Consider the following 26,802-nt stretch of genomic DNA (forward strand, 5'->3'; position numbering starts at 1 on the left):
TATGATGATGATGATGATTTTACCCAGGGAGCCTCTTCAGTGTGAATGCTCTTATCCCAGGGGCCCCCTTATCACTTTCCAAGTACTGGCACCTACATGTACCTATTTATACACCACACCCTGGTCAAGGGGGAGGGGGATAGTTAGTATAAAAATCTAGTCAAATGATGTAGGCAGTGGGTTGGATTTGACCATGTAACCGCCTCTTCATGAGTCATCAACCTTATCAAATATACCACAGTGCCCCCATAATATCTTTAAAGTGAGGTTGAATTTAGTGCTCCAAACGGGAGGATTGTGCAGTGTATGGCATCATTTAACTAGCTACAGTACCTGCTAGTTGGCATCTTACTATTATTTCAACTATTGTAGGTCCAAACTGGACCAAATTTATCACTGTCTCCAAAGTAGTTAATTAAATCTAAATATGATTATTTCACCTTCAATACTACAATGTAGTTTAAGAGGAGAAAAAAGCAAACTGGATTACTCACAAACATTTCTATTGAAAAAAAGTTGATTTGCAGATTCTTCACATTTTTGTTACTGGTTTATGTAGTTTTTACATTGTATCATTTGTTTGTTTGTTTTGTTGTTGTTGGTGGTGGTGGGTTTTTTTATAGTTTTTTTAAAGTTTTTTTGGGTTTTTTTTGTTTTTTTTTTGTTTTTTTGTGTTTTTTTTTTTTGGGGGGGGGCCTTCATATACTCTTAACTCACTGTTGTGAGATACCACAAAGATATTCCCACAACTGCTTTACATAGCAGTGGTCATTTAATCTACCATTAATACCAGACACCGTTTCTTTGTACAGCACACCTTGCAAACAATATCTAGTGTACAGACTCTTAAGTACATACAGTGTAGTGGAAATATTAGTTGATGATGGGAGTTTAGAAAGAACATTTGGCAGCTGTCCCAATTTGTGTGAGAAGGTTTTGGGGTTTGTTTTTGTTGGTGGGAGTGGGGAAGTTAGCATCAAAAAAGTCTGCAACAACTGCTCTTTATGATGGAGACTCTCACAGACTTGATGTTTCATTGATCATTTTGGTACCCATACCCCTCTCTACCATCCCCAAGTACTGACAGCATGTAATAATCTGTAGGAACTCAGTAAAGTATCAAGAATATACATTCTTAAAATGGTTAGAGACTGGGTAGGATCATCAATAATGAAATAGCACACAAAGAAATGCACTGTATGCAGCAAAAGTTAAACAAATAAGACAAAGACAATATTGCAGGCAGGTTAAATTTCCTCTCCTGGCAGCATTCAACCCTTAAAGTTCATGCCTCCTCTCAACCTATCCTTACCCAAAAAGCAGACTGAGTCACCTTTCTGCACCCACTACCCAGGATAGGGACACTTTGACAAAGGAGTTGCAGCACCTACAATCTGGAACTTTGAGGAAAGCACGTTGGAGGGAACTATGACTTTTTGTCCTGGTTGCTGGCCGCCTACATACACCTCAATGGTGCAGGGCTCCAGAAGCCATTCATCAGTGTACACCGCCATGACCCTTGGGACGATCTTGAACTCTGCGACAATGCTCTTCCCTGCTTGAATCTCCTTCCTGGCAAAATCAACCAGCTGGATCCTTGGTGTAGGGACGCTGACACCCTGCCAGCTGACGTACACCTGTATTACCTGGAGGACAAGTAAAGAGAAAGTATGTTGTAGAGGCATTATCCCAGGGTAGCTACCTAATAGTCACTCATCACAAAATTGAGGGGATTCCAAAGAGCATGATTTCCATATATGGGAGGTTTTTCTCATGTCTCAACATGAAGAGATAATTTCATTTTCAAGTTTTCATGAACCTCCTGCAGGATCAGGAAGACTTAAAAGCCTTGGTGCCTTTCCCTAAACTCCACACATTTGTGGTTCTCTAACAGAGTAACAGAAGAGTGTTTGCATTCAGGAATCCTATATGGTATTTTCCTCCAGAAGAGACAATAGCAATCATGAAGCACAAAGCAGTATACATGTGAACAAGATATGAGGTCAGGTCCTGAAAGGAAATATCTGCTACCTAAAATAAATGGTAAAAGGGATCTCAATGCTTCAGAATGTATCATTTCTTCCAGTGACAGCACTATTCCTTCTTGCTTAAAAAAAAAAAAAAAAATGTCTAGAGAGTTAAACAATACAAATTAGCACTCTCATATTTATTCATGAAGTTTAGAAATTTACCTACCAACTACCCTTTAACATCTTTTGTGCAAAAAAAAAAATGCAATTACATGTACACAGTGTTATGTGATGATATTGAGGTATAATAGATTATCATCTATATAGGACGTTTTTAGCGGCGCATTAAAAACGCGTATTGTAGCCCGCTCAATTTTTACCGTTCAATATCAGAGCATAATGAACGAAACGCATAGGCCAACGTATTAATTCCCCATAGGCTACCGTTGTTGCTTGCCATTCAAGATCATACCATATTCAATTCTGTCTCGTCTATTGCGCGAGCGCTTGCTGAATGCGCAAATGCTTGCTACTAGTGCGCGTCGTTTTTGTTACAATTCACAAGCGCGCAAGCATCTTGCTAGTTGTTTGTTTCATGTACGCAGTTTTAGGGGCTTCCCCTTTTCAGCGCTAGGATGTGACTGCTGAGTCAACTTCAAAGACGAGTAGAAGCCGGGTAATTTTGTGCAGTTTATGCTTGCTCTACTTGATTGTATAGATGATAGATGGTTTATATGTAATAAATTATCCCTTAATGTCTCTAAAACAAATTTTATACGTTTCAAACCTACTGCTTCACAGAACATTAACAGCAGTTATAATATCAATATTGATGGATTATCTTTAACTGAAGTAAGATCTACTAAATTTTTAGGAATCACAATTGACTCGAGTTTAACTTGGAACGATCACATTCATAATATCCACACGTCTGTCTCAAGAACTGTAGGAATTTTATATCGACTGAAAAACTTCATTTCTCAAAATTCCCTGACTATTCTATACAATGCTTTGATCTTACCACATATCACATACTGCAATATCGTTTGGGGAAACTGTGGCTCAACTAAAATTAATCCAATTCTTACTCTCCAAAAACGTGCTGTACGTTTGATTACCAATTCCCGTTACTTATCCCCATCCAATCCCCTATTTCATCAACTAAAAACATTGAAAATTGAGGATCTTCACACCTTTCAAACTGCTGTTTTTATGTATAAATATACATTTAATTGTCTTCCAAAAATTTTTGATGGCTTCTTCACTCCAAATTTCACCGTTCATTCATATCCAACACGTCAGTCGTCCGATTACCATCTCGAAAACCCCAGAATCATTTTAGCTCAAAAATCTTTAAAGCACAATGGACCAGATATTTGGAATTCTTTACCCCCTAATTTAAAACAACGTACGTCGTTGAACATTTTTAAACGAGAACTAAAAAACACCCTCATAATCCAGTATACTTCTGACACATAAAAATATTCATACCACCTGGTCAACAAACACCCTAAACAATGAGTTCACGGCCATAACTGAAGTAATATTCACCTCATCACACTGATACACAAAATAACACTCAACGTACAAACCAAGATTCATCCCAACACAATGCACACCGCACTGCACCGCACGCCCTTCGCACAATTTACTTCCCACTCAGTGAGTGGCAAGATTTTCTTTATGTATCTCTTCGTTGTGCCCTTTGCACAATTACCCCCCACTCAGTGAGTGGCAAGATTTTCTTTATGTATCTCTTTACCTGGGGCCATCTTCCTCGTCAAGCTTAGCTTATGATGATGGTCCCCTGCATTTCATTTTTATCATTTCCTATTGCTTCCTTTCATATATGATATTCGTTCTTGAAAAAAAAAAAAAAAAATGTATGTAAGATCCAAACGTTACGAATATTAGCTGTGTAAATGACTATGTAAGTATTTTGTTGATTTGTGGATTTGTATTGATTTTGAAATGCAGAAATAAAAACTGAACTGAACTGAACTGAAATAATAATTATATTGGATGGCCTTGATTCATGGAATACCAGGGAATACTGCACTCATTAGGGCCAATATTCCCTGGTATCCCATTCATAGCCATCCAATATAATATAGATATCACAATATCTTATCTTTGTATAATATGCTTGCCCACATTCTCAAATCTTCAGTATTTTTCTATGATTATGCCATTCATTGAAATCCTCTACATCTAGGAATGCACTTTTTAAATATAAAACATCAAAATTGGGGTAGGTGGTTGACAAACATTTATAAATTGCATTCATTGGTTGCACTTTGCTACTAAATTGGGCTTGAGCATGGACCTACAACGAATGACTTGAGCCACACATTTGGTCTGCTCTCAAACTGAATTCGAGGGATGAATGCACGATTAGATTAAATCCTACCCATATTTGTGATTAAGCACGACTATATACATACTTCCCAACAGATGTTAAAGTGGTATTATCACTGATCTTCCTTTATCATTTAGAATAATTTTTTCTGCTAAAGTGACTCATGAATTTTACAAATGAGGTTTTCTGAACAGAAAGCAGTACCTGTTACACAAAGCCCCTTTTTGATGGACCAGCATGAACAACTCATTTTAGCTGAAAAAAGTCTGTGTGCAGATTGGAGACATTTTTTTCACAAAAGGTTAACCCATGACTATCACTTAGACAGGTGATGATGACACGTTACCATCACAGTGATATTGATAACAAGATCGATAATGATACAGATAATGACAGGTATAAAAATGATGATGATGATGATGATGATGATGATGATGATGATGATGATGATGGTATTGATAATGATGATTATGATAGTGAAAATGGTGATGATAATGATGATGATGATGATTATCATCACATCATGATCATGATTATTATGAAGATAATGATTTTATCCACCAAGGGCAGCCTCTGTAATACAAACACTTCTCTTCCAGAGGGTCTTGCCATTATCAATAAGCTATAATCATCAGGTACGCAGCTGAATAGATAGGTCGAGACAGACACTGAGGGTCAGAATATCTTCTCCTTTCACCAGGCAGAACTGGGTCTAGTGATTTCCTGTATAGGAGTCTGGAGTCTCATCAACTTTACCACAGGGCCCCTATGTACAGCACATGTTCTTTTCATGTTCTCTGTATGTATGTCATCCTTTGGCAGATATTTACTGAGCTTGTACAAGGGGGCTACTGCACTTTAACTCATAGCCTGTAGGATTAAACAACACCCAGAGACTTTGCAAAGGGCACCCCACATTCCCATCATCAATGGGTTAAAGCTCTTGAATGAGTCATTTGGGAGAACTTGGATTGAGGTAAAAGTAGGCCAACACAAGGCATTCAGCTTTTCTGTCATAAGCTTGGGCCCCAGAAGAAGATTCAAAATTTGGGGAAGGGGAAGTTTTGCAGATGTCTCCCAGACTCAAGTATAGTATAATTGATCTGGGGTGAAATTTCAATGCTGCAGACAGCACTTTTGCCCTTGGAGAAACAATTGAAAAATGAATCATTTCCAGCATCAGTTCCTATCCTTCTTCTACTTAATTATAGAAAAGAGTCACACCATTATTGCCTTTTTCAAAATCAAAGGTACATAAAGACTAAAAGATCATCACACATGGACTTCATGAGTGCTGCACTCATGATGATTTGACTATGATAACAATTAAAAATGATGATAATAATAGCATAATGCATCTGACTCAATAACTCAAGTCCATAGTGATGATACTCTCAATGCCCTGATAGCATATTGAATTACTATCATTCTAGAACCATTTATTTTCATAACATACACTATGTTCATTCATTACTGAAACAGGGGAAAAAGAGCCAAAAGGAATAAAACATTTCCTTCTTAGCGCCTATTGTGGTAAATTCATTTGGTTGTTATTGTGGACTGTAAGTGAACTTTCCCTTTAACAGACAAAATTCTGTCCTCTCTATAATAAAATAACTGAATCATAATCACCTGGCTATGATTAAAATCATACATCCTTCCATGATTAGTTCACACACACACATGGTTACTGCTTGTCTAAATATAGCACAGGAGTCACTGAAATAATTATCATCTACCCTAGCTGCCATTGAACCATAGTGGATGGAACTAATCATTAAAGCCATTCTAAAAATCTTTCTATTTATTCAAATCACTGATATTCTCTACATCCTGCCCATATGTTTGGGCCTACTCTGGATCCCCATGAGTACCATAATGAGCCAGCATTTGGATTTTATTTCTCTGTGCACATTATCAACCCCACTTGGAAATCCTCTGGATATTTCCCTTAATTCCCAAGTGTCTGTATCAATTAATTATGCAGCTGGGACTGAGCCAACAAGCTAATACCCACCACCAACTGTGCTTCATTATTGTAACACCAGTTGCTCAGCAAACATTACTGAAGGCACTTTCCTGTGATGACAATTGCTTTGTCACTATTTGTGTGTGTGTGTGTGTGTGTGTGTGTGTGTGTTAATTAGCAATGTAAATGAACAGGCATGGACTCAGAGTTTGTAAAAAGGCTGCCATTGCAGAATGATAACATGGAAAATACATCTGAGGAGGATACACAATTAAAAATAAGGTCACCTCTTCTGAAAGTACTGATACATTTTACAGTTATAATAATTATATCATGTGTTAGCACAACAGGTGTAAAATCAGAATAAAGCTGCAAGGGAAAGAAATATGAATAAGTAATGTTGCACTTTGTTGCTTTTTTTTTCTCTCTTCTTGGTCAAAACTGAAAATTTTGCCATCATTGTAACCTTGAAGATGAGGCTTCTTAGTAGACAATGGAGAAAAGGGAGATATCTTATGATAATGGCATATTATTGGACATGATTGCATTTACATACAGTGTACAGTAGGTATACAGTCAGTGGCGTACCGTGGGTCAAGACATTGGGGGGGCACCTCATGGCAGCAACATCAGAATTGCATAACGTAACAATTAAATGCGAGCGAGCGGAGCGAGCGAGCTTGAAAATTTTGACATTTTACAGTCCCCAAACTGCCATTTGTAGCTATACATGATAATATATGTATGTGTATATATATACATATATATATATATATATATATATATATATATATATATTTGCTTTGGAAATTAAGGGGGTTGCACCGGGCGCAACTGCTGGCAGTTGCTGGCAGTAACATCACGAGAATGGCATAACGATTAAATGCGAGCGAGCGAAGCGAGCGAGCTTAAAAATTTTGACATTTTACAATCCCCAAACTGCCGTTTGTAGCTATATTTTTTTCGCTTTGGAAACTCGGGGGGGGGGGGCGCACCGGGTGCAACTGCTGGCATACTGACAGCATCATCAGGAGAATTGCATAACGATTAAATGCGAGCGAGCGAAGCGAGCGAGCTTGAAAATTTTGACATTTTATGTTCCCAAAACTGCCGTTTTTAGGTATATTTTTCCGCTTTGGAAATTAAGGGGAGGGGGCGCACCGGGCGCAACTGCTGGCAATTACTGACAGCAACATCAGGAGAATTGCATAGCGATTAAATGCGAGCGAGCGAAGCGAGCGAGCTTGAAAATGTTGACATTTTGTAGTCCCAAAACTGCCGTTTGTAGCTATATTTTTTCGCTTTGGAAATTAAGGAGAGGGGGCGCACCGGGCGCAACTGCAATTACTGACAGCAACATCAGGAGAATTACATAACGATTAAATGCGAGCGAGCGAAGCGAGCGAGCTTGATAATTTTGACATTTTTATTTTTACAGTCCCAAAACTGCCGTTTGTAGCTATATTTTTTTCGCTTTGGAAATTAAGGGGAGGGGGTGCACCGGGCTCAACTGCTGGCAATTACTGACAGCAACATCAGGAGAATTGCATAGCGATTAAATGCGAGCGAGCGAAGCGAGCGAGCTTGAAAATTTTGACATTTTACAGTCCAAAAACTGTCGTTTGTAGCTACATATATATTTTTTCGCTTTGGAGGGAGGGGGCGCCCGGTGCGCCCCCTGGATCCGCCACTGGTAGTCGGGTGTCGGTGTCGGTTTATGTTCATGATTGGGGGAGGTATGACCAGCGAGGGGGCGTCGAAATGACCAAGCGGGAGAAGGATGTCCAAAATCTGCACTTTATATAGAGCATCCCCTAATTTGTTTGTGTTTGTGAGTGTGTGTTTCATATAGATGGAAGAGTTAGGAAATAGCCAAGGTCAAGTCTTATTATTGGCAATGCAAGGCATTTTAATATAGACTAGTATGTAAAGCAACACTGCAAAATCAATGATCAATCTTTGATAGCAAATGTGTACAACCTATCAAACATCACTTTGCGCAACATTGCAGCGACTCTTTTTGCCATTCCGATGTTCTGAGTACACTGCGCACATCCTGCTTGTATTCAAAATGCCAACCAGGAATCACACTGAATCACAATCTTTTGTCGTCTCCGGGCTTTTTGAACAATGTTTCACTATAATACCTCTTTAATTATATTGTTAAAAGAAATCTTAGAAAAATATTTTTTTTTTCTTGATCATCCTTTCATGTCGATTTCAAAAGCAGTTTACTAACCCTTGAATTACCATTTTGGTAGGTGTTTTTTTTTCTTTTTTCTTCTTTTTTTTTCTTTTTTTTTTACCAGCGGATTGGGGGGGCACGTGCCCCCCCATGCCCCCCCGTAGTTACGCCACTGTATACAGTGGCTACTTTATCATGCATGCACACACAGTGGTTGCATCTGGGTGCATGAGCATGCAGAGGCTAGCATGGTACATGTGCCACACTCATACCTTTGAAATAGAAGTGGGAATAGAAACAATGATGGGGTAAAATATGTATCTTGTGTATCAATACACGGAAGCCATGAACCAAAGCTAGGGATATGACATCTCAAGGGAAAAAAAAAAGTTTTTGTTGTCTGTTTTGTATTTGTGTGTGTGTGTGTGTGTGTGTGTGTGTGTGTGTTTGTGTGTGTGTGTGTGTGCATCAGGATGAGATGCACTAATGTCTTTTTGTCATGATCCTCTTGTAACACTCTTGTGTTTTTGGATTGATTGTGGTAAGCGTGGACTTATAGGCGAGTGTCACTGGAGTATAAGTATCAGGATCACGACGGTGATAATAATGCAAAGTCACCACTCGTAACACTTGTATAACTGAGTGTTACTATAAACGTATAACAGTTCAGTAGAATGTGCGATGACAGTCTCAGCTGGATGACACAATGATAATGATGACGAAGAGACGCGAAGGAAAGTACAGTTCAGCCAGAATGTATACTTTATTTGTAGTAATACAGGAACTTGGTGAAAGTACAATCTCAATATATGAACACTTGGCACTCCCTGGTATGCTCCCAATCGGGGCTGGAGTGTATCGCTGATATCCCTCTGCCGGGTGGCAAGAGGCCTGGTCGAACCAGTGTAAGTTTGGCTGAACAAGAACTAAGAGTATGGATTTACAGGGGCATTTATACTAAAACTTGTGAATACATTATTATTGACACTTTGCATAAAATAAAAGGGGAGATTATTGTTAACTAATACATATGCAGGATATCTCTTAGAAGGCAATCCAAATTTGGGAAGGGGAAAGTTCATATACCATATTTGGTCATGAGAGTTTATGAATGAACTGTAGTAGTGGTCGTCAGCACAAAGGAATGTGCTGGTCAAGTGTTTTAGGGAGAAGTCTAAACAAAGGGGCTCATAATCGGTGGGTGGCATGGGTCAGTGGGGACTGACCACTTTCCAAATAAAGCAGTGCGTCCTGCGTCATAATGCACTGCAAGGACATCTACAGTGGGAAGTGAGGAGTGGGGAAGAAGGACATCATTTTGGGTCTTACACTCTCATACATACTAGTCCTCTATAACATCAAACCAACTATGTACTGGATCCAATTTAGTGTTTCTTGGCCTCCAGTCTATATAATTACCCTTTATAGTACTTGGGTCCGCCTTCAAGATCACTGTCTGCTACGACAATGACAGCATCGTGTGTAAGATTCCTGACATGCACGTCAAGAAACCTCATGATTATGGAGACGACGCTCAGCAGACCAATTCACACAGCCACCAATAGTCGCAATTATTTGGGTTGTGATTTGAATTGAGACGCAAGAACCATTTCTTTATGCATGTGGACATAATAATCACGACTATTAGTGAGATTCAAACTGTGATCTGCGTACCACTAAAAGTGCAATGTTTCTGAAATTGTCACACTTTTTCTGGATAGATGTGATTATTTGTGGTAAAAAGTATGTATGAATGCTGTGCAAAATTGCATCGTATTTTAATATCCCATGATGCAAGGTGTGAGGGACAGCTGGGTCAAAGTAAGGTCAAACTGCGAGACTCACTCATTGAGTCTTGATTTTTCTTCTTGAATTGGTGTGGTTTAGATAGCAATTTTTTCTTTCTTGAATACGTGTGAACCAGAGTGCAATTTGAATCGTGATTCGACTCACGCTTTTTTGGATGTGTGTGAATGAGCCTAGTGTCACAGAGACATCTTGAGATCTCCTGACTCTCTTGAGAGGAAGAGATCAAGGAGGCTCAAAGAAGGAATTCTTATCCTGGACAGACATGGACTCAAAATAGATCACCTCAACCATTCAATATTGGACTTCAGCCCAAAACTCTGCCATCCTTGCCATCATTCACAAGCATTTTCCAAGGATGCCTCAGCTGTGATTAGTCATATAATGAGAAAATATCAAGGCTGAGGAACTATTCAATTGTATTCTATAGGGAATGGGGAAATTTTTTGGTCACGATCAAGGTTGTCCATGAGTTGTATGTTGGTTAACTTTCTTTGTTCAAGCTAATTTTACAGACAACCCAACTATGACAAAGCTTTAGTATGATCAAGCATCAAACCAAATGCAAATAACAAAGACTTGATTCCCATTGATCAAATATCCCATCAACCATGTAAAATATACAGTTGACATTTATGCCTATATCCATTACAACTTTGGATTAAAATGTTTTTAAAAAAGCACAAAGACAATCACTACCCTAACCCATGCCATAATCTATTAGAATATTAGTAAACCCCATCCTATAACCGTTATTGCACATCAAAATGAATCCAGAAACCTTGAGAAGCTGACGGGGTGTTCGCTGTGCCCGTCCACCAAGTCACATGTGATTCAGACCCCCCCCCCCCCCCACATGGTTTATCACAAAGTCAAACCCCTTGAGTGGCAGTCCCTAAACTTGGGTCTCGCCTGCTTGACGGCCTTCCTGAGCAATACGTTATTTTGAGGGATGCTCGCAACTCTCCTGCGACCATTGCATACAGGATTGGAGTTCGAGAACTCTAGCGAGGGATCATACACTGATTGTAATCAGACATTGGGACTGCTGTTGACAGATTTTGCCATACTTAGAGTGATTCAGTAATTCAATGCTTCCTGATTTTGACAGGATATTCATATGCCTAACATTAATCTTGAGTAATTGAACATTTTTTTTTTCACAGCAAAATGTAAACATTATCTTTGCAGAATGATACATTTCTAAAAAGTATTGCCAGATATGAACAAGAGATATCTCTGCTCTGAACACGTTGTTGCTCACTTCAAAATGTCAGAGTATATAATTGGTTGGTTAATAAGCAGGTTCCACAAATTTTCAACTTTAAACTTTGCATCACCAAACCTACCGTAGGAATGCAGAGTATATATAGATGTATTGTTGTTTTTAACCATTTAATGCATTGCCAAAAGCTCTGTCTACACAAATTCCAAGTGGCATTCATGCAGAAATAACAATGAAATAAATTAATCAATTTGCAAGTATGTAATACTTCCTTTGATTTTTTTTTTTACTGAGTACCTAAATGTTTCAGCACGGTGACAAGACAATCAATCAAACAAACAAACAAACAAACAAAAATTCCACGACCCTATTCTTAACCACTCACTGAAATCAACCTCACACCCACTGTGCACTCACTCCACTTCTTGGGGAGCATTACATCCAGACCTTTTTTCCCCCTTCCTTGTCTAATAATCAAAATCAAACAAAAGCAATTACTGGTCATTACATAAATACTACGTGATTACACTAGGCAATATGTAATTTAAATGACTTTACCATAGAAAGGAACATACTGTAAAAATGGATATTTTCGCGCAAGAAATTTTTCATACTAGGCCAGGTAAGATGGATTTTGCATGTTTTTAATTCTGGGAATCAGGACATTAACTATTGGAACATATGGCATGCCAAAATATTCGTGTGCTTTCATTTTCGTGCTAGCGTCTGGTTGCGCAAAATGTGCGAAAATTTTCACACCGCGAACATTTCCACTTTTACGGTAATTTTATCTTCCTTTTGGGATAATGCCATATAATCTCACTGGTTAAGTTCTTTTTTTTAATAATAAGGCTAAGTATCATCACACCTAGTGCTGTTTAGGAGTCATAATTAGTCGCCTGTAATATAAGCAATAACCCTTTGCTAGTGGCAATAAGATCTTGACTGTATAAAAGTTTTCTTTTGAAGTTATGATAACTCCAAGAAAGCTGGCTCCATGTGAAAGTGAGAGGGGAAACCATGGTCTAGGGAGTCTTCACACTCAACTGACAATCTACAGGATCCCTGTTTGTTTCCTGTTCTTTAGCACCCTCCAGCATTCCTGAGACCATAGAAGTGACACTACATGTAGCACCCTCCCTGGACACTAATATATGTACTTCACCCTATGCCTGCATGACAACATTGGTTTACATGGCGACAGAATCATGCATCCATGGCATACACAGAATTTGGAATCATAAATTTGCTCAAGATTCATCAAAATACTCTTACTATTATTACGCAATCACACCATCCATCACAAGAGTTATAAATAAGGATTAGGAATGAGCTTGGAAATTTGTAGTACCCTCTGTAATTCATTGTTTCATATTGTTTAAAGCTTAAACATAGTTCTCAGAAGGGATCACAATATTTCTTCCACCATTTGGAATTTGCTTCCAATATATCAAAAAGCTCTATCCAGGAACTTGTCTGGATGACGTGAATTGCAAGGATACTATAAAACACAATATTTTCGCGGCACAAAATTTTCGCGAATGGGAGGCGACGGCCTTATTCGGAGCATGAAATTTTTGCGAGTTGCCTCTAACATTCGATGCATAAAGTGTAGACAAGATCTTTAGCGTGCGTTTTAATTTCGCGAAACTCGGCTCTCGCGAAATTTGCAAAATTAAAATGCACGCAAACATTCCTCTTTTCACAGTAATAACTTGCTTTGGAGTATTTTGCGATCAAAAGTTTGAAATGATAAAAGTTGGTGTACTCGTGAAGCACCTCTCTATTCAATAGTAGGTATGTAGAATGCTACAAGTACATAATGATCAAATCATGCCCCAGCAGTAGTATTGAATCACATGGAGCTGACAAGCTGCATGCCTAATATATTGTAATTGATGTAATTGAATATAAAACACCACATAGCAACCACGATCAGGTAAGCATTAAGCTTGCATTACTCTCGGCGTAGCTTTTCAGGTAATATTTCAAATTTTTGTAATTTTCCAAGTGAAATTGTGGTATCACACTGTTATTTCACACATTTCTCATCTACATATGTCTCCATTTTAGACCAGAAATTGACAGTTTCTGCAGTCAAATGGAAACTATGTTTTACCTTTAAACACTGAGCAGCTGCAAAACAAAAGGTACAAAGCTGTAGGCCTACATCTTGCACACCACTGAAAGTGTATGTATAGTATGCAAATGTGGTACACAGACAGTGAAATTCTATCATTGGCAACCTCTTGGGTTTTGCTTTACAAACAAGACAACCTGATGACCCAACATGTACAAAATATTTTATGCCCTTAATGCGTATGGATGTGACTTCTTATCTCAGATGGGTAGACTTGATGCCAACTTTGACCTATCAATAGTTGATCTCAAGATCAATGTTTGCCTTTTGACAAGGAAGCAGAGGAACAAACAATAAATGCACTGTTTGGTCTTCAAAGGTTTATCACAGAAATGCCTCACCTTGAACACAGTGATGTAACCAGCCCAGATCCATTTCTGACTGCCCAGCTCAACCCCCCACCCCCCCCCCCCACCCCCAAAAAGGTAGGGCCACAATGAGACTACACTTTTTTCTAGATAGTTTAAATGAGTAAGATTTACGCTTTAAAATGACAACATGGTAAAATTGGACCATCCCAACCCATTCAAAATGATTGAAACATGAGAGAGTTAGGAGACAAACAGTTTCATAAAAAGGGAAAAAATGAGGATTTAAAGGGAATGGCTAGTAACCGATCAGTGGGAATCAGTGGGAATGCTGAGGGATGATTGTTCTAATCCTTGTGGGATTCATTTAAGAGTACATTATATATCTCCTGTTGTGTGAAAATTATTTGCTTCAGAACGGTCTCATATTCAAGTAATGTGCAGATTAATGCCCCGTCACTGACCAGGCACGCTAACCTGGAAACATTAAACTGCACATTACTTGAATATGAGACCATTCTGAAGCAAATAATTTTCACACAACAATAGATGTATAATGTACTCTTAAATGAATCCCACAAGGATTGGAACAATCATCCTCCAGCATTTCCACTAATTCCCACTGATCAGTTACTAGCCATCCCCTTTAAAGATTAGAGTCACTCTGGCATGCTGAGTAGAAGTACCAATGAAAATATATTCTATTTCCCAGTGTAAGCAGCACCTGTCTGAAAAAAATATGGTCCAGAAAATATCTTGATTTTGATTTCGTTTTAAAGGGTGTGTACAGTTCTGGTCGAGGTGATGATTTAGCTTTTATCATTTTGCAAGATATTCAGAAACCACTCTATGAGATGTTAAAGAGCATGCAATTCTAAGGGATATCAAAAGTTTATTTGATGAAAAATCGGTTTTGAAATGGCTGAGATATCCAAAAACAAGGTGAAACAAAGAGATCCTAATAAAAGGCGTGGCCAGTCGCCTTATTATCACTTTTTTGGATATCTCAGCCATTTGAAAACTAATTTTCATCAAATAAATGTTGAATCCTTCTTAAAATTACATGTTCATTCATATTTCATAAGAGGTTTCTCATTATCTCACTCAGGAATGTTCAAAACATGAATTCCCACCTCACCCAGTACTGAAGAGTCCCTTTAAGCCCCAAAATTTTGACAGTAGGTAGAGAAACGATTACTCTCCCAGGTAAAGACAACCTTCAAATGACATATTTTGGTCCATTACAGAGAATCCTAATCTGCGACTTTTTGCAGGTTTAAAGCTGGGCGTCACATGTCATAACCTGTGTTAGGTCATCAGCAGGAGTCATTGAAGTGTATTCAGATTTGAGGTATTCACCACACAATGATGAAGAATGATTAGTAGGGTGTTTGCTAAAGAGCCCTGGATATTACTCTCCTGCTTGGCCAGGGTACTAGTTGGCTGGAAAACTCTTGGTTACATGACACAGACAGGCTGGCCATAACTAATCCTTTGATGGGCCGCACAAAAACCACAAAACTCAAAAGCATAGTATCCTATGTACTCTTTTGGAATGCTGGGATTCATACATTCCAGCTGCATCCAATATATAGAGAGAATTCATTTTTTTCTAATTGTAGGGAAAGTACACCCAACAAAACCATGAGTGTTTTGTTTTGTGCTGTGTCATTGCTGTCATTTTTGAAATCGCATTTGCTATGCAAATTTGTTGCCCATTGGAAGGGAATATCATTTTATCACTCTGATTTGTTTCATGTAGCAATCATATTTTCATCTATTCCATCTAGAATAACAGTTATGATTTGTTGTTTATCGTGCAACAGAAATTCCTGTAGTACCTGGCTAATGAGTGACCAGAGATCAGCATTGGAACCCAGCTCAAAGAAGGCATTTGATGTACACGCAACACACTTGTAGGATTAACCTTACATCCACACCATGTCTAGAAAATTTTGCGTAAAAGTCCAGAGGTCAGAGGTTACATGGCTGACAAAGTAATGTGTCTATGAAAGGGCTAGAGTCTTGAGATATGCTGTTGAAAACCTACACTCTGTTTAGATTGACCCCAAGTATTACAAGCAGCAGTCAGTTAAAAAGATTACAATTGAAACCATGGTTTAAACCATGGACAATTTGTATGGAGCGCCAAGTGTCGCATGGCCTATTTCGTTAAAAAAATCAGTCATTTCGTTGAGGAAATGTTGTCATTTAACGAAATAGGCCATGCGACACTTGGCGCTCCATGCACTGTTCATGGTTTAAACCATGTAAACAGCAGTTGTTGATTCTGAAAATGTAGCAAAGCTACTGTCCCCTTAACATTAGCTTCTGCTGTCTGTTTTCTTGTTTACTAGTTTGTGTACCTGCAGGATTTTTCTTTGTTTGTGAGTAAGAGAGTGTGTTTGTTACATGAGACAGAAATTTATGTAATTCTTGAGATCATGGCAAACCTACCGGAAAACATTTCATCACAGGACTTCAATACCTCATTCCATCAAGTCACATGACAAAGCCAGTAACCAAAGAGGACCTGAGTGATGACAGTGGAAGACATGTAGCTGTCATCACATCTTATTTTAGAGTCCTATCATTACCTCCGCCAAGGAAGGAGGCTAACTAAAGTGATTTTCGGCGGTGGTTTGACTAATTACAAAATAACTCAAAAAGCTGGGAACAGATTTAAATGAAACTTGCAGGAAAAGTCAATAATGACACAAGGAACAGATGATCAATTTTTTGTAGGATTCAGGAGGTTTTTATGGATTTCTGAAGGATTTTTTGTCTTTTGACATATAAGGTCAGTGAGCTTGGGGGTTCAAGCTGTGCGTTTTGGAGGTTTGCATAACATGCACACTGAAGCGTGTGTTCTCTGCAAAGGTGCCAAGCAGCTGAAAGCTGGCCATGGGAAAAGAAGTGTCAGTATGATCAGTTACTCATTTCTTCACTGTGCACTTACAAAAGGAGAATAAATTTACAGGTAAATAGATTAAAATTAAATGAATCATAATTTCACTGAATTGGATGATTTGACACCCACTCTCACCCTTAGAGGAAATTCCTTATCTCGGGATCAGCAAAGCTCACAGGTGATATCTATCCGAACACACGACCACGCCTCTTTCATTCTGTCGCCTGTAGTATCTGCAGCCACACAACTCCTTCTTCCCCCCTGCCTGCCCCACCCTCCACCCTGAAACGTCCGGGGCATGTGACCTTAGAAGAAAAACAATGAGCAACTTCATTGCTGGATTCCTGGTGCATCAAGTCTGGACGCTCTCTATAGCCCAGGTGTGTTGATGAGTAAGATCAGTCTTCTAAAGTCATGGGTGCTACAACTCATTGGTCAGCAAACAGCACACTCAATGTTGTTTGGGACAATCTCATGGTTATAAATGGCAATGAAAGCCTCATGATACCTTATTTTTATCAAGGAGATCAATTAAAGTTTGTCCTGGAAATTAATCCCCTCTTCGGAGGAAGACTGTCGCTAAAACAAACTGGGTTGGGTCTATAAGGAAGCAACTCTAATTTGCAAGGAACAGACATGGCTGTCCTACAATGACTTTCAAAATAGAGGATTTATCTTCCAACGAAGTGGCTACACAATACAGTTTTAACAACATATAATGAGACATCTTCTTTGTTCTTTCTCAGAGTAATCTCCTCATGATATATTGTTGTGCGTATGGCAGAATGTTGCTATAAACCCTACGCACACTCCTACAGCCTAGCAACAATCTGCCACGTGCAGGGAAGCATGTTAACGAAAATGTGTCATGTGCGCGACGATATATGAAATCATGATATACGTTGCATATCATGAAAAGCACTGTAATGTATCAACCTCATCAGCATAGGGTGATTAAACTGCATATATAATTATATTGTAATGTACATATTTAGGATATTTTGGGGATAACTTCCTGTTCATTAACAACTCAACTTAAATTCCCTTGCTTTTGTATACTCACCTCAGAATATAACACCAAGATTATTTACTATTAATTTCCTGTCGTTAATTACCCTTGTTTGATGTTTACATCAAGGAGTCATTTAATCACCCTCGTAACAACCCTTCTTTGTCCCTGGTTTAATTACCCAAAGATTATATACACACACCTTGTGAACCACCAGACTCTTTGTCTGCCCCTTATCTTATAATACTTCCTCCTCCACAAAAGAATCCCCCTCCTTTAATTGGTCAAACATCACCCCTTAGGACAACCCCTTTGGTCACTCTTTTTAGTTATCCCCTTTTGATTGGTTGTCTTACCAAAATTCTCACCCATCACCCATTGAACATTTCCAAGTTTGGTGTTCTTTCCAAGCCCCCAAGAGGGATCATGATTTCGACATCAGAGAGTCAACCTCTACTGGATATTGCTCTCTCTCTCCTGCATCTTGATACTTCTATATTTTACTCTGATGTACATACTCGTCATTTAACTTGTCATTGAACTTCATCATGATATTTCTGAACGATTGTGAATAAACACTTTGCATCGATGAAATGTACCAAAACTGTACCTGAGCTCCTTCATTTCTGCTTCATAATAACATTCCAAATGTAACACCACCCGTTACATTACATGGTGGAGAACCTTATATCGATCCTATATCGGAATACCTCATCATTGCAACTCGACATCGATTTTGGAAGGAGACTTTCACCAGACCATGCAGGCCGAGCATTAATAGGACCGTGGGAGCATGCGACCTGAAAATTGTTGAAATGTGACTATAACAGATTTTTCGTCGACTTCGAAACTGCAGTGCTGACGAATCAGGCGATGAACTTCAACAATTATTTAGACAACGAACTTTGTGGTGACATGGCCTTTGCAAATGACGACTGATTGACGACCGACGACTTGAACCTCCACCTATTAACAATGATGATGACCGTGACCTGGATGGCGACATCAAGAAGACTTGGATGACGACGCAACGAGGACTACGACGACCACGACCAGACGTACGAGGAGGACCCATGACTGGTGTTGACGCGGATGCAGCTCCATGGAAAATTCTTCAAAAATGGACGCTTTGCTGAATAATGACTGACACATTTCGACAACGATAGGACTACCAGACGGATTCAGGACTAGACACTTACAGTGTAAACACTAATAACATTTTCAAGGATAATTGACTCTTAACTTGGAGGACTGATCTTTGATTGCTTATTGTGATTATTTTCTTGTTTTTGGAATACTATATTATGCAATCATTTCGGGAATTGGAGACTTGGTTGAACCCTTTCACATTGGGTAAGTGGAACTTTGATTGTTATTACTGTCCCAGTGTGAGAGATATTTGAGAGTATGTTGATTTTGACTAGTGCTTACTGAGTTTGCATTATTTTATTTTGACTGGTTATTTGTATTTAATTCTCAAGTGTTTCCTTATGAATTTTTCATACTCATATTTTGTTTGACTGTTATTACTGATCTTTGACTTTGATATTTGATTAGATAGGCTTTGTGTTACTCAGTATTACACCATGACCAATCACAGTACCAATACCACCATGACCACCAGTAGGACCCTCCGACAGACCGACTTTTTACCGACTAAATTTTCTGGCAGCCGACTAGATTACAATGACTGTACTGCCCATATTTTGACCTTTGAAGACTATTTAGACGCCCATGACATTGACTCGGACAAAGCTGACAACTTGACGACTATACTTAAGACTTTCAAGCGGACATTAGAGGGACAGGCCAGACTCTGGATAGACAAACTGACTTTCACTACTTATGACGACCTAAAGACGGCTTTCACTAGGCGATTTAGCCCCGCCAAATCGACTTTTGCTAGGGTTACTGACTTTAACACCATGACTATGACTGATGGAGAGAGTGTCGAAACTTTTCTCCAACGACTCAGACAGACTGCCTCCTACATAGACTATGGGGAGAAGCAAATAAAGGACCGTTTACTTGCTGCACTGACCCCCGACTGTCGCGCCGCCATTCTTATGGCATCGCAGACATCAACGACCACCCCTGACGAGATAGCCGCGAAAGCGCAGCTTTTCATAGATCTTAGGACTGACACTACCCCGACAAAAGAGGTGACATTCGCAACCCAAGACGATGTCGACCTCCTAAGTGAGGAAATTTCCTCCCTTAGATTTAAAACCGAACAGAAATTAGACTCCCGAGGACGAAGGCGAAATCGACATTCCCAACACAATGACTCTGACCGCAGTACCAGCCGCAGCGCTAGTAGGACTCGACATAGGGATGACCACAGCAGACATGAACGTAGCTTAAGTAGGGACCGACATCATTCTGACTACAGATGTAGTAGAGACAGACGACATGATAGTAGAGACAGACATCCTGGACGGCGCTCTCCTTCTCGTGATCGTTATCGGTCACAAAGCCGAGGACGCGACCAACGGTTTCGACCTCGATTCGCTGGCAAGTGTGACTATTGTCACATTCCTGGCCATTTTTGGAGGGATTGTCGGCATAGGTTGAGAGACATTGAACGCAACAGACAACCCCAATATTACGGACCACCCCCACCCCACAGACAACAATACAACGACTATAACCGACATCATCATCGACAACAACAACAACAACATCTACAATACACAGGACAGTACTTCGACACACATCCCCAGGGTTTTCATTAAGGGAGGAAAATAGAAGCGCTCTCTATTCCACCTCCCAAAATGAACACCCCAGGCCTAGGGACGGACAAAAACTCAAATCGACATACTTAGGGACAGAGGACGTAGACCTGCAACTGACTAGTAATAACTTTGTTAAGGGACGAATTGACAGTGGTAAGCACATTTTCATTCTTTTTGACAGTGGTGCTACCAAGACATTGATTTCTGACCGCTATGTTAAATCAACTCAACACCTTTCCAACCTAAAGAGGCAGAGCGTGACTCCTACTCGATTTAAACTAGGGAACGGGCAGTTCCTTGAAGCGCAAACCGGGATTAAATTCAGAGTCACAATTCAAGGTTACAAATTCGAAATTTCTGCTTTAGTCGTTGAAAACCTTGTTGGTGTTGATTTGATATTAGGCAATAACACACTTTCGGACGTAGACGGGACTTTGACTTTCAGGGACCATAGGTTCAAAATCAAACGGCGTAGGATACCATTTTCCCCTACATCAAAGGTGAAAATCGAACCATTTGGGTCCAGACTCATGACACTACAGGGACATACACCTGCTCACTTACGTAACTCTGACGTCATACTGACTTCCAATGACTACCTCAGTAGGCACTGCCCATCAACAATGGTGGTAAAACTAACAAAAGGTGCGACTCAAATCATTGTGACTAATACTACTGACAGACCTCTACATTTCTCTAAGGGTAGGGCGATTGCCTTTCTCGACACTACTAACCCCGTACGTGTGACTGAGCCCCTCCCAGTAGATAACATAACTATGACCTTGACTGACAACACACATGCACTTTACTCCACTCAGCTTGACACCGCAGGCAGTAACCTTGACAACCAGACTAGACAAGCAAACCTTGACAAATACCCCCACCTTGATCCCAGTGACCCCATTGCTAACATGACTGAAGACCAAATCATTAGAGCCCATATTGACTTAAAGGATAGTGTGCTTTCTCCCTCTGAAAAGAATGAGTTGATACAGATCCTTAAAGACAACAGACCCGCATTCTCCCTCTATGGTGAGCTATCTAGTTGCCCAAACTTTGAAGTAGACATACACTTGACCAATGACGAACCATTTTTCATTCGACCATACTTTGCTACTGAACCTGACAAACGACAAATCGAAAAGGAACTGACCAAACTCGTGAAACTTGGTATACTTGAGGTTGGACATCAGGCATACACCTCGCCTGTATTACTCATTGCCAAGAAAGACAAGACTGAAAAACGAGTAGTGACCGACTTTCGTTACCTGAACTCTAGAATTAGACGTATCAACCATCCCTTTCCCCTACTGACTGAAACCCTTAAACGCATCGGACATGCTAAGACTAAAGTAATGAGTGTCATCGACCTCAAATCTGCCTTTCACTGCATTCCCCTCTCTAAACAAGCACAACAGTATACCGGCATTGCCTCCTATCATGGAGGAAAGCACTATTACTATAAACGACTTGCCCAAGGACTTAACATTTCACCCGGACTATTCCAAGCAAAAATCGACAACATTCTGGGCACCATTCCCAACTCCCGCAATTTCTGCATTGCTCACCATGATGACATAATCCTATTTAGCCCTGACAAGACATCCCACAAACTCCACCTGACCAAAGTATTACAGGCCCTCTCTGACAATGGACTTAAAATCTCTCCTAAGAAATGTAAACTCTTCACCAATGACGTAGACTACATGGGACATAGGATAACTATTAACTCGGACGGTGAGGCTTGTTTTCGACCACTGAACAATAGATGCGCCTCTATACACAACATGACTCGACCCAAGACACCCAGACAAGTTAGAAGGTTAATTGGTGCTGTCAATTATGTTGCAGGATTCTTCCCCAAAATACAGTCTATTTTGAAGCCACTACACCAGCTTACCCGAAAGAGTAAGAAATTCAAATGGACTGACGAACATGAACGCGCCTTTAACAAAATCAAAGACCTCATGACCAAACCCCCTATACTACACATGCCTACGAATACCGGACGATTCACACTTTACAGTGACACATCACGGACTGCAACTGGATCTTACTTGACTCAAATCATCAACGGACATGAAAGAGTTATAGGCTATTACTCTAAAGTTCTCCCTGACGCTTGCCAGAGGTATAGTGTAACAGAACTAGAATTGTTTGGCCTTTTGATAAACATAACTGCTTTCAAACACTTGTTGCGTGGTTGTGAATTCAATGCATTTGTTGATCACAGCTCAATTGTTCAGATATTAAAGTCCAAAGATGAACCATCCACCACCCGCCTTCAGAAACTAATCTTGAAATTATCAGAGTACTCCTTTAAGATTGCATATAAGAAGGGTACCGAACTTGTCCTAGCAGATTTTCTGTCTCGCATACCAAGCGACAAACATGCCGAAATAGATCATGTAGTGCCTATTTCATTTAGTTTAGTTGATAATCCTGACCTAGATCATCTTAATCCCATACAACCTGCCGAGCGTCCAGTGACACGCGCCTTTGCTAAAAAGATGGGTATTTCTGTTCCCAATCTTTATCCTGACAGACCCAAAACTAACAACCATAACAATATTGATACTGACACTGCCCCACCCCCTGAACCAATCATCACACTTGCACCCAATAACAATACCCCACATTCGCATGAACCGGCCAATCAGAGATCAGCATTAGACACACCCCCTGACCTGCCCCCAACTACGACACACTTTGCCCCACATGACCATAACAGACCCAACACACAGAAACCAACACCTAAAGCTCCGAAGCAAAGAGAACCTAGACTGGTGGACAAACAAAATGAGTCACCGTGTACACAAACATACAGGGATGTGCCCCCAGACTTGTTTACAGCCCCTAAGCCACTGATCTCAAATGTTGAGCAGATTGTTGCTCCACATATACCCAAACAACATGACATAGACAAAGTACTAGACTTGATAAAGAGAAAAATCATCCGTGACTACAACCTGCCCATTGACATACGAAGACTTAAGACAGAACAAGAGACATCTCCATTTTTCAAACCGATCTATGACTTTCTAGCCCATGACATATTACCCAGTGACAAAAAGGCAGCGAAAACAATTCAGCTGAAAGCTGAGCAATACATCCTATGTGATGGTGTATTATTCCGCCTTTTCTTTGACAAGACTGACGACTTTAAACTACAACTTGCTGTACCAGAATCACTGACTGATGTTATCATTTCACAATACCATGACAACCTACTTAGCAACCACCAAGGAACAATGCGCACTTACTTGACAATACGACGTAATTACTATATGCCACAGATGTTTGACAGGGTACAAAACTATGTCAAAGCTTGCCTGAGATGCCAACAGTTCCGTGGCAAACCAGACAAGTTACGCCCATTTCACACTCGTGTACCTGACTCCTATCGACCCTTTGACAGAATAAGCCTTGACTTTAAGACCATGCCTACCTCGGCAACTGGTTTTAGACATTTGATGGTCATTTGTGACGAGATAACCCGCTTTGTTATTTGTGCCCCACTTCGCACTCTCGATGCCGAAACAATTTGTGAGGCATTGATACAAAAGGTTATCTGCATTTTCGGACCCCCTTCCTGCCTTGTGACTGACGCAGCAGCCGCTCTCACAGGCAAACTACTGACTACACTGTGTACCGCCCTGAACATTGATAGGAAAGTGATTAGTGTTGCAAACCACGGCAGCTTACAAGTTGAACGCCACATTCGAACACTCTCTGACTTTCTCAAGGTGAACTTGAACCAATTTGGAACAGATTGGGTTCGGTTTATTCCCACTACTTGCTATGCCTACAACTCATTCTCTTCCCCTCACCTAGGTGACCACTGCCCTTACCAACTTGTATTTGGACGAGACCCCCCAACCATGACTAACTTGACCTTCAACCCAATGTCTGGTCTGACCCAGACTTATGACGAATATGTTTCCCATCTCAAACGGAAATTTGACCAGATCTCTCACACGATGCTTTCGCTTCAAAGGAGAACTCAAGACAAGCAGAATGTCGCCATTACAAATAAACTACGGCAAACTCCTATCTATTCAGTAGGACAGCTAGTCTATTTGTACAAGCCAACTTCTTCCTCCCTCACTGCAAACTCGAGAAAGATTGCAGCTGCTTGGGTCGGACCTTTAGTTGTGCATGAAGTGCTCGATAGAACCCACTTCATTCTCTCCACTCTCAAAGGTGAAATTCTACGAGATATCTTTAACTACAACAGGTTGAAACCCTGTTTCATGAAAGCATCGGATGAGAGGAAACCCATCACCCACCTCCAGCGACTGAAAGAGGCACTTGGAAAGACAGTGACCCCTGGAGACGGTGAAACCTCTGACAAACCATCAGTAAATTTTATTGATGAGCATGACCACACCCCTCCTGAATGCACTGCTGATCACATCATGTGCTTTCAGACGACAGACCCAATCCAAACATCTGACTATGTGACATCCATCACCCCTAACAACGGAATAGCCGCCCCAACCCCCCTACGACAAACTGACCTTGAACGACAATTTGACCTTCTAACAACTGCGCCTTCTGACAATGACATGACCCTACACCGAGGACGATTTAAGAACGGACAATTACAAGTACTGACTTCATTCATTAGGACTCCGACTGACGGTAATAACCCCAAAGAGGTTAGATTTTGGTGGAACATAGGACTGTATACAGACACAAGTAACTTGATAAGACAAATTCTGATTGATAGAATCATTCCTGTCACGGGAACACCAAAGAAATATATGGAACGATTATACACATGATTTTCTTGATAAGCTTTATAAGTCTAAAGCTGTATGATATATTTCTTTGTCATTTTATGATTTGTTGTATTTGTTGCTGAAGTAATATACGTAACTTTCACATTATTAATTTCATTGCCAAAATAATGAGAATATAAGCTTTGGAATCCTTTTTTCAAGGCTGTGTAATTGCATGTTATATTATTGTATCAAATTAATTGTCTTGACACTGATTGGAGAAATTTGAGTTTAAACTCATTTTTAATAAACAGACTTGAAAGTGTCTGTTCTTTCGCTTACTTCTATTGTTATCAATTTGGAGAAATTTACTTTCTTATCGAGTGAGGTTTGAGAGTCATATTCTTCTGTGTACATCCTTCACTGAAGTGATAATTCCTAATAGGCCGCACAGATAGCTCTCATACCTCGAGCGCACTCGTTACCTCTCCGCTGATACTCAATTAGATGCTTGGAAATTAGCGTCTGCGAGAATGACTCAAATTCTTGATTATGATTTGATATATTAATTTTCGCTGATATTTCCTGATTTGCTCTTTTAATCATGAATTCCTATTCATGCATATTTTGTGCTGGTTTAATTTTCCTAGTTTGATAATTGAGCATATTGAAGTTATAAATTATAGTCATTGCTCAGTTGTTACTGTTATGGTTGAAGAAATTGACCATTTTAGGATAATTCTGTTGAAGAATATTGCATTAGTTTTGGTTACTTTATTCACTGTATCTCATTGTAAATAGATCATCATTATGTCATTTAAATGTGTGAGAGTGAATGTGTGAAAGTGATAGTGGGACAGTAATGATTTGAGTTCCACTACCTACCATTCATTTGTTTTTATTTATAATATCTATCATTTTGTTTTCCAACATTCAGATTCTGGAAATTCCAGAAGCCTCTCTTTGTTCTGATTTGTTTGTGATATTTTAACCCCCCCCCCCCCCCCCCCCCCGAGCCTTGTTTCCTAACAAAAGGGGATGTAATGTACATATTTAGGATATTTTGGGGATAACTTCCTGTTCATTAACAACTCAACTTAAATTCCCTTGCTTTTGTATACTCACCTCAGAATATAACACCAAGATTATTTACTATTAATTTCCTGTCGTTAATTACCCTTGTTTGATGTTTACATCAAGGAGTCATTTAATCACCCTCGTAACAACCCTTCTTTGTCCCTGGTTTAATTACCCAAAGATTATATACACACACCTTGTGAACCACCAGACTCTTTGTCTGCCCCTTATCTTATAATACTTCCTCCTCCACAAAAGAATCCCCCTCCTTTAATTGGTCAAACATCACCCCTTAGGACAACCCCTTTGGTCACTCTTTTTAGTTATCCCCTTTTGATTGGTTGTCTTACCAAAATTCTCACCCATCACCCATTGAACATTTCC

At 39.7% G+C, this 26,802-nt stretch overlaps 2 protein-coding genes across 2 annotated transcripts in view; one reads left to right on the top strand and one right to left on the bottom strand.

The window, feature by feature from the left end:
- Positions 1 to 765: 765 nt before the first annotated feature.
- Positions 766 to 26,802, bottom strand: part of LOC140230374 (uncharacterized) — a 42,588-nt gene continuing 16,551 nt past the window's right edge. Inside the window, exon 11 of the mRNA XM_072310521.1 lies at positions 766 to 1,646. Coding sequence (XP_072166622.1) covers positions 1,347 to 1,646 — 300 coding nt within the window. The 3' untranslated portion in view covers positions 766 to 1,346. The remainder of the gene's footprint in view (positions 1,647 to 26,802) is intronic.
- Positions 19,469 to 20,456, top strand: LOC140230509 (uncharacterized). The gene is made up of 2 exons (XM_072310659.1): positions 19,469 to 20,198; positions 20,275 to 20,456. The coding sequence occupies exons 1-2, from the start codon at positions 19,469 to 19,471 to the stop codon at positions 20,454 to 20,456; spliced, it is 912 nt and encodes a 303-aa protein (XP_072166760.1).

This window comes from Diadema setosum, chromosome 7, assembly GCF_964275005.1.
Source record: "Diadema setosum chromosome 7, eeDiaSeto1, whole genome shotgun sequence".
NCBI lineage: Eukaryota > Metazoa > Echinodermata > Echinoidea > Diadematoida > Diadematidae > Diadema > Diadema setosum.

What these genes read in the sequence shown, in the direction of transcription:
- LOC140230509 (XM_072310659.1), top strand. Translation starts at nt 19,469, where the DNA reads ATGACCAATCACAGTACCAATACCACCATGACCACCAGTAGGACCCTC. An exon ending in CAGTACCAGCCGCAGCGCTA is followed by an intron (nt 20,199 to 20,274) that starts GTAGGACTCGAC and finishes TTCTGACTACAG; the next exon opens with ATGTAGTAGAGACAGACGAC.